General features: G+C 35.9%; 1 protein-coding gene across 1 annotated transcript in view; it reads right to left on the bottom strand.

The window, feature by feature from the left end:
• LOC101571369 (transmembrane protein 45A-like) overlaps positions 1–10,281 on the bottom strand; it is an 84,891-nt gene that overhangs the window by 17,012 nt on the left and 57,598 nt on the right. Inside the window, exon 4 of the mRNA XM_004636623.1 lies at positions 4,192–4,376. Within this exon, the coding sequence (XP_004636680.1) occupies positions 4,192–4,376 (185 nt within the window). The remainder of the gene's footprint in view (positions 1–4,191; positions 4,377–10,281) is intronic.

The following is a 10,281-nucleotide window of genomic DNA, read 5'->3' as shown; positions in this document are numbered from 1 at the left end:
TTTGTATATATAATCTAATTTGGCAAGGCCTCAAACCTACTGAACAGAGGAGAGAACAGCGTGCTCAGCAAGAGATGCTGGGTCATTAGGATACTCAGATGGAAAACATTTGTTTTGGACCCTGTTATGTTTTAAGTCTAGAAAGTCCTCAAAGGCCTATGTGTTCACAGGTAGTATCTTCAGACAATTGGATTGCTTGGTGCAATGCTCATCCATGGAGATCAGACCTCTGAATTCAGAGCTAAGTATACTGTTAGAAGGTGGATCTTGGTTGAAGGTGGGTTACTGAAGGTATGATCTCGAATAGTACATCTCTCTCTCCAGCTTCTCCCTATTCTTCCTGCTTCCTGACTCCCACCGTAGCAGAAGATGACACACCCACCCCCAGCTAGTATGCTTCAATTTGTTAGTTGCCCAGGTAATTGTTCTGGTTACAGTTTCTGTTTCTTAGAAATAGCTGGTCACCATGGTGCACAGTTGGTCACTATAGTGCATATTTCAAGAATCAATCTCCATTTGACAGGCCGTTCTGCCCCTGTACTTCCTGCTTGTTTATCCCATATAAGCCCTAGACCACCAGAGATCAGGGCGTGATATTTTGGGAATGATCCCTATCAATGCCCATCACTGTAAATAAATCTGCCTCCAACTCCTGGGTGTCATTTCAGTATTTCTCCTCGCCCTTACACCATGTTGTGTGTAGCTTTGCTCAGACCAATCATGCAATTTCTACACCACACAGTTTGTGCCTTGGAGTCAGCAACCCATGGTTTGAAAACACAAGCCAAATGCATCTCTTTCCTTTAACTCATGGGTAGTCAGTATTGTGTCCCAGCAACAAAGAAAGTGATGAAGACAAAGTCTTTTCTAACACTGTATGCACAACTAACATAAGATGGGTCAAAAATCTAAATAAAAGATTGAAAACTATAAAATTCATAAGAAAGCATAAAGAGAAAACTTATGACCTAGGATTTTCTGATGGTTTCTTACCTGTGATACAAAAAACTCAAAAAATCAGCCAAAACATAGATAATTTGGATTTTATCAAAACTTAAAATTTTTGGGGCCAGGGAGATGGTTCAGTAGGATAAGCGCTTGACTGGCAAACACAAGGATCTGAGTTCAATCCCTGGCTCCGCAAAAAAAAAAAAAAAAAAACTTAAAATTTTTATGCTTCAAAGGACACCATCAAGAAAAAGACATCTCACAAAGAGGAAATTTTTATTTTCAAATCATTCCTTTGACATATAAAGAATTCCTAAAACTCAACCAGAAAAAAATCAATTATGGAAAAAAAAACATGAAGGAATTCCTCCCAGAAGAAAGTATAAAGATGGCCAGTAACCACATGGAAAGAGACCAGCATCATTAGTCACTGGGAAATTCAAAAGCACAGCGAGATACCACTTTGTAGCAACAAGAACAGAAATAATAATAAATAATAGCATGTAACAATGAGGACATGAAGAAATTGGAATACTTTACAATGCTGAAGGAAATGACACTGCCTCAATAGAGTAAAGTTGGCAATCTCTCAGTTAAATACAGTGTTACCATATGAATTGAAAATTCCATCTCTAGCTGTATACACAAAATATTCAAACAAATATGTATACACAAATTTTCCTAGCAGCACTATTCCTAATAGCCAAAAGATAAAAACAACCTCAACAACCATCAGCTAATGATAATTAAGAAAAATGTGGTCGATCCCTGGGCCTGCTGTGCTGGCCCTGCCCCGGGTTGCACTGAGACAGCCAGCTAGACTGGGTGTGGTGGTGCATACCTGTAATCCCAGCACTTGAGAGTCTGTAAACAGGAGAATCACTACGAGTTCGATCTGAGCACCCTGTAGACCCTTACCCAAAATACAGGGGAAAAATGTGGTATAATCTTACAATGAAATATTAATCAAATAAAAAATTATTAATGCATACTTAAATGTGGAAGAAATCTGAAGCCTTACACTAGTAGAATAAAATCAAAAAGATTTTGTATAACTCTCTTTTATATGGATTGTGTAGGTCTCTCTTATATAGGATATCCAGAATAAGTAACTATCCATAGATACCAAAAACAGGTAAGTGGTTAGCAAATCCTATGAGGAGAGGGTAAGGGAGAGTGATTGCTTAAAGGGTACAGAATTTCTCTTGGAGAAATAAAAGTGTTTTGAAACTGACTACATGTGATGAGTACACTTTACTATGGTTATACTGAATTGTACACTTAAATGGTTGATTCTATATTATCTAAATCTTATCCAAACAAAAACTAAATAAGTAACTAAAAAAATATAGGGCATAAGATGACTTCCTTTAAGATTCTATGCAATTTTGTTTTAGAGAAATCTAAAAGTTGGAGAGTTATTATGGATAAACTTTCATTTCTTATATTTGTGTGTATCGATACTAATTATTCACATTTCTTTAAGGATCCAGACATTATTTAGGTTGGCTATCAGATAAAATATAAAAAGCTATTATAAAAGTATTGGTAGGTATGCCTAAAGATTATTACCTCAAAACTCTCCTTAGAAAAACATTTGAAGAAGTATGAAAACATTTCTCTCCAAAAATGAGCAGTATTAAACCAACCTGTTCTCATTGGACATACAGCACAGTTTTGCCTTTCGTATTCTCAGCATAATTAATAATTATTAATTTTACATTAATTACCTTTATTATTTCTTCTTTTGTCTTTGCAATTGATTCCTCTTTTCAACTCTTTTTGGGCTGGCTTTATTCTTACATACTCACTTTATTTGAATCCTAAGCTTTTTTACAAACTTAATCTAGTAAATATGTGTATGCTAGAGTTTTGATGTGAGATATCTCCTAAACATCATGTACAGGAACCTAATAACCTCCATGAAGATAAACATTATATACTATATACACAAACTCAGATTAATAATATCAACATATACTAATTTTTTAAAAATGTCAAGATCTATATGGCAAATTCTCTATCCCTATGGTGGCACTTTGGGAAGTGGTAGAACATATAGGTCATGGGATCTGGTGGGTATTTAGGTAACTAAAGGAATTTATTCAAGGGGGTTGTGAGAACCTGATCCCTCTCTTTCAAAATCATGATATAAGTTGTTTTACTCAAACATGTACACTCACCATGATGTGCTGCCTTATCACAAACTTAAGAGCAGTATGTGCAAACTCTACTTGTACTAAAATGTTTGAAGTCATCTCCCAAAATAAACTTCTTCTCTCTATATGTTGATGACATCTAGTGTTCATTATAGTAGTGAAATTCTGACAACACAATGTATATTCCTCAATCCAACAAAGATAAATACAATTTGTTTTGAAATATGTGAGATATTCATAAGCACTTTTAGGCCATGTTCCAAAGGAAATCTCAACACATTGAAAAGAAATTGGGCCCAGTGGAGCACACCTATAACACTAAATAAACAGGAGATTGAGGCAGGGGTCAAATCTTAGAGAATATCTAGGACACACAGAAAGATTATATCTCAAAATAAAACTTTTTTTTAAAAAAGCTACAATGTAATTCAGGAGTAAATTTTTAAATAGCATATATGAGGACCTTAACTCAATCCATAGTAGCACAAAAAATAAAAATGAGGAAATTTGTTCCAAAAAAATGCATTACGGACTACAGTGCAATTAACTTAAATATAAGTAAGAATAAAACATTTTAAGAAACTGGACAATGTACAACTAAGGCTAGAGATATTACACAGTGGACTTGCTCATGATTGAAAGCACTAGTTCAGGGCTGGAGAGATAGCTTAGTAGAATAAGCACTTGCCTGGCAAGCACAAGGTCTTTAGTTCAATCCCCAGTACCACAAAAAAAGAAAGAAAGAAAAAGAAAGAAAGAAAGAAAGAAAGAAAGAAAGAAAGAAAGAAAGAAAGAAAGAAAGAAAGAAAGAGAAAGAAAGAAAGAAAGAAAGAAAGAAAGAAAGAAAGAAAGAAAGAAAGAAAAGCAGTAGTTCAAAGATCCTGCATAAATGCATATTCTGATGTGTGATGAAGACACGTACACCTGACTTCTCACATATGCTCTAATAATGCCCCCAACAGGACCATCCTAAGGAACATCACTTTCCAGAAGCAATTCAAACTACCAACAGCACATCAGAAAAAAGTCTCAATTCCAGAAACACCAAGGCATCAACTAAATTTCTAGGGAGGCCTCAACTCACCTGAAAAAACCAGCTCCCCTGCAGCAAGGTGAAGCTTGAACGCAGAAGCTCCAGAAGTACATTGTCTTGTATGAGGAAATCAATGAAGGCGACCAAGCCATTCAAAAAGGAGATTAAGCCCACCAGCTGGTGCATGAAAATGTCCAACAATACCCGGCTATGAGTATGATTGTGGAAGATGAATGCTAATAAAAAAAAAAGATCATTGAATTCAATGAAACAAAAGTTTACTGACTGCCTTTCTGCATTTCACAGGCTTATATTGGAATATGTTTGTGATACGCAATAATTACATTCATGTTGGAAATTTGAAAATACACATAGCACACTTTTATCATATTTATTTTATCTTACCCTCGCATCCCCTTACCTCTCCCAGAATCCCCAGGTCTCCTCATTTCCACGAATTCTATTTTTCTGTTTTCTCTCATCTGTCTTCTTTTTTTCATTTTATTTGTACTTTGGATTTTTGATATAAGAGAAACCATGTGATATATACCCTCTTGAGTTTTACTTAATTCACTCACCATAATGGCCCCAATGTGCAATCTTATTCCTACACACAATTGCTCAAATTTATACTTTGAATGGCTGTGTAGTACTTTATTATATAAACCTTTACCACATTTTAATTCATTCATCTGTTCATAAATGTATAGGCAACATCCAATATTTAGCTATTATAACAGTCCTATGACATTTTTCCTTGTCTCTTGTTTTCATGTATTACCCTGTTTTTAAAACAAACATTTACTTGAGAGACAGTATAGAAGTAGTTGATATGACATGACAAGTAGTATGTATTTAGAAGACCAAAATGACAGGTATTCCAAGCATGATCCTAGTATTACACATTGTTGTTCATTTCAGTTGCTTAGTTCACAGGTATCAGCCTATATAGTTAGTCAGAGTGAGAATCCTACCAATTAACTGCTTGTTTCAAAAACCTACTGAAGAGTCTCAGGATCATTGCCTTAACCATCTTGACTCCTGGACTATATTGTATTATTTTGCTGAACTCACGCACCTACTATATTTAAATGGCAACGGAATACCCATCTCAGACAAAACTAAACAAAAAAAAGGGGATACAAATGAAGGACGATATTGTATCTGTATATACAAAATAGTTAGGATAGATATGCAGCTACTTTCTCTTAATTCAATAAGAAGAAAGATTTGTGCTAACAGTGTTTGGACTAGACATCAGGTTTGCATTTTGAACTATGAATAACCACTATGAAGACAACACTATGCAATGTATTAATTATTGAAACTGTCCTGTTAATCAGTTTTGAAACTGTCTCATTGCTGTTTGTTTCTCAATAAAATTAATTAAAAATTCAGCTATTATAAACTCTCCTACTATAGAACTTGGTATGTATCATTGGTAATACAATGGCTTTATATTTTATGGGACACCAGACATAAACAGCCAACTTATCTTTAACAAAGGTGCCAAAAACATTCATTGGAAGAAAGATAGCTTCTTTAATAAATGGTGCTGGAAAAACTGGCTTTGCACATGCTGAAGATTAAAATTGGACTCATGTATTTCACCATGCACTAAAGATCTAAATATTGAAATTTAAAATGAATGCAATATCTAAATATTAAAACAGAAACATTAAATCTATTGAAAGATAAAATAGATAAACTCTTGAAGACATTGGTATAGGCAAGGACTTTATGAATAAAAGCCCAATTTCACAGAAACTAACACAAAGAAGCAACAACTGGGATCTCATCCTATTAACAAGCTTTTGCACAAGAGGAATCACCAACAGAGTGAAAAGGTGGCCCACGGAGTGGGAAATATGTTTAACAGCTGTTCCACAAACAAAAGATTATGATAAAGAACATAAAAAGATCTTGAAAATACCAGTTAATATGTAGAATTTTCACCTTGACTAACTCTGTATGCTGATCTGTGTAAACTAAGAAACTACACTGAGGACAGCAATGAATAATACAAAAACCATGCTTGAATACCTGTCATCTTAGTCTTCTAAATGTATATTTTTCCTAATGTCATATCAATTACTCACTTCAAAATAAATTTTTAAAAAGGTAATAAAAGAAAAGAGAGAGACAAGAACAAAAATTTAACATTTCTTGAAAGCAAGCAGTAATATTCAATGACATGTCCAATCTGTTATTCTGAGAAACAGATTTGATGATAAAAATAGATAATATATCAACCATTGTTAATCAGCTATTCTTGTTTTGAAAATCTGTAACATATGTATTGTTGTACGTTACCCTATTTTTGTCCTTGTTTCTGACTTTTGTTTTTGCTTTTTTTCTCTTTAAAATAAAATAAAATTATAATTTAAAGACAACATATAAAGAACTCAAAAAGAAATCAGTGTTATGGTTTGTGTCTAGTTGTCCACCCAAAGTCTCATGCAATTATGGGGCAGACTTGTAGAGTTTGTGATTAGCTCATGATCCACTGGGATTATGGGATTAAGGGTCTCAGTACTGCTGGGATTATGGGTCTGAGTACTGCTGGGATTATGGGTCTGAGTACAGCTGACATTATGGGTGTGAGTGCTATACCAAGCCTAGGGAAGATAGCCTGGAGTAACATAAGAGAGACAGAGAGACAAACTTGCTCTCTGTTACTATTGTTGCCACTATTCCTCCATTTGCTCTTTGTTCTTTGCTGCTGCCATGAACTGTTGCTCTCTACAATGTGCCAATCTGCCTTGGAGCCAGCTGAGTATGGACCAAAACCTCCAGTAACTATGAGCTAAATAAACCTTTCCTTCCCTCATTTTGAGTGTTGGGTATTTGTCCCGGGAACAAGAGAAGAGCAACTGAGAAAATTAGACCTCCCAAATTTAAAGAACCAATTCAAAATGGGCATCTGAAATGAATACACACTTCTCAGATAAAGAAATACAAATACTGAAGATGGTGCTGATGGTGAAGAAGAAAGCCCCTGCCCATCCCAAAGCTGAAGCAAAAACAAAAGCTTTGAGGCCCAAGAAGGCCATGCTGAAAGGCATCCACAGCCACAAAAAAAAAAGAAGATACAAACATCACCCACCTTCTGCCATCGCCAGACATTGCAGCTCCAGAGGCAGCCCAAATACCCTCAGAAGAGCACTCCCAGGAGAAACAAGCTTGACCACTATGCCATCATCAGGTTCCCCCTGACCACAGAGTCAGCCATGGAAAAGATAGAGGACAACAACACACTCATGTTCATTGTGTACGTCAAAGCCAATAAGCACAAAATCAAACAAGCTGTAATGAAGCTCTCTGACATTGATTTTGCCAAGGTCAATGCCCTAATCAGGCCTGATGGAGAGAAGAAGGCATGTGTTTGACTGGCTCCCAATTATGATGCATTGGATGTTGCCAACAAAAATGGGATTATCTGAACGGAGTCCAGCTGGCTAATTCTAAATATATACTTTTTTTTCAAGTTAAAAAAAGAAATACAAATAGCAAATAAATATACAAAAAATATCTTCAGATGACATGACACACTACATAGAGAACCCAAAAAACTCCACCAAGAGTCTTTCAGATTTAATCACCAAATTCTCCAATGTAGCAGGATACAAAGTCAATACCCAAAAATCAGTAGCGTTTTTGTACACAAAGAATTAAACACTAAGAGAGAAATTTCAGTAACCACTTCTTTCACAATAACATCCCCCAAAATAAAATACTTAGAACTCACTTTCACAAAGGATGTAAAAGATTTATGCAGTGAAAATTATGGTACCCTGGGAAAAGAGATTGAAGAGAATTTGAGAAAATGGAAAAATATTCCATGCTCCTGGATAGGAAAAAACAACATGGTGAAAATGGCCATACTCCCAAAATTGCTATAAAGATTCAATGCAATACCAATTAAAATACCACTAGCATACCTCACAGAGCTAGAAAAAACTTTCCTCAAATTCATTTGGAACCAGAAAAGACCCAGAATATTAAAACCAATCCTAGGAAACAAAGTAAAGGCATGAGGTATCACAATCCCTGACTTGAAATTGTACTATAAAGCTACTGTGATATAATCAGCATTGTACTGCATAGAGACATACCTGAGGGTCAGTGGAACAGATTAGAAGATGCAGACACAACTACAAACACACTAAAATGGAAATTTTGTTTTTATTTTTTGAGGACTATCTATACTAATTTACATAATTGTTGTACTAGCATACACTCATACAGCATTATAGAAGGGTTCACATTTATCCACATTTGTTGTTATTTTACTTTCTTTTTTATTATGTTTGCAGCATTTAATGATTGCATTGATTTGAGGAGTTGGTACATGTAAAACAAATCTCAGTTCTCCTTTAATTCCTTTTCCCTCTTCCTTCACTTTCCCTCCTTCTGTGGGTCTCCTCAGCCACCTTATATTTGAAAATGGGGCCAAACAGGCTTACTGGAAGAAAGACAGACTCTTTAATAAATGTTACTGTAAATACTGCTTTTCCACAAGTCGAAGGATAAAACTAGACCCATGGCTATCACCATGCACAAAGTTACTGTCAAAATAAATAAAGATTTAAATATTAAAACAGAAACACTAAATCTTCTGGAGGAAAATGTAGGTAGAACTCTTAAAGATATAGGAGTAGATAGGGAGTTCATGAGAAAAAAATGCATGGGAAATACTTCAAAGAATCAACAACTGGGATCTCATCTTTTGGAAATGTTTCTGAACTTTAGAGAAAATCTCCAACAGAGTAAAAGAAATACCAACAAACTGGGAAAAAGTATGGTCTACTTTACCTCAGACAAAGGCCTTCTATCTAGAACATACAATGAATTAAAATAATCAAGCCAGGGGGGCTGTGGAGATGGCTCAGTAGAATAAGCACTTGCCTGGCAAGCACAAGGGCCTGAGTTCAACCCCTGGTTCTGAAAAAAAAATCAAGTCCCAAAAATCCAAAGACCCAACCCCAAAAATGGGTATTTGAAACAAGTATAGACTTCTCAGTGGAAGAAATACAAATAACAAGTAAATATATGAAAAAAAGTTCAAATCATTGATCATTTGAGAAATACAAATTAAAACAACACTGAGATTCTATCTCACCCCAGAAAGAATGGCTAACATCAAGAAGTCAGCCAATAACAAATGCTGAAGAGGCTGTGGAGAAAAGCAAATCCTTCTCCACTGTTGGGGGTGCAGACTGGTGCAATCACTATGGAAATCGGTGAAGATTCCTCTAAAAACTCTAAATGGAGATCCTATTGAGCCCAGCTATTCCCCTACTGGGGGTCTTCCCAGAAGAATTAAAAACACATCACAGCAATATATGTGCACCCATGTTTATAGACGCACAATTTATAATAGCCAGACCTTGGGAACAATGCAAATGCCCATCAACTGAAGAATGAATAGAAAAGATAAGTTCTTTTCATACAATAAATTACTACTCAGCCATAGAGAAGGATAAATTGAAGACTTTTACAGGTAAATGGATACAACTGGAAACCACACTCATAAGTGAAATAAACCAGATGCACATGTCTAAACATCATATTGTTTCCCTAGAGTGAGAAGCTGAAAGAGTAAATGAGACCAAAATGTACAAAAGATATTATAAAATGAGAAGAAACTTCAAAAAGAAAGAGAAAATGGGATGGTCAAATGGAAAAAAGAAGGAAGAGAAAAGCAAAAAGAAAAATGATAATTAAGGTAGTAATACTACTAATTTTTCCTAATTCATTGAAAAGAAACATTTTCGGGAGTGAGATGACCTGGGGCCTGTGGGATGCTGAACAGACCCAGAGTGCAGGCCCATGAGTGAGTGAGAAGATCGAGGCCACAGGATCCTGAACAGACCCAGAGTGCAGGCCAGGCGAGTGAATGAGAGGACCAGGGCTCCGGGGATCCTCATTTGACCCAGGCTGCATGCAGGCCCAGCACAGAACCCTTCAGCAGAACTCACCGCAAAGAGGCTAGAGGCAAGACACACCCAGCTGATTCAGGAGCAGAACATCTTGCCAGAGAGACACAAAGGGTTCAACTCCAACACCTGCAGCAGAAAGAAGTGGAGCACAGCAGCCAGATCCAAACAACACCCACCTGGAGGAATGCGAACTTCATAG

Source organism: Octodon degus, unplaced genomic scaffold, assembly GCF_000260255.1.
Source record: "Octodon degus isolate 3935 unplaced genomic scaffold, OctDeg1.0 scaffold00081, whole genome shotgun sequence".
Taxonomy (NCBI): Eukaryota; Metazoa; Chordata; class Mammalia; order Rodentia; family Octodontidae; genus Octodon; species Octodon degus.
The sequence above is the reverse complement of the archived record's forward strand: the minus strand, read 5'-3'. Positions and strand labels throughout refer to the sequence as shown.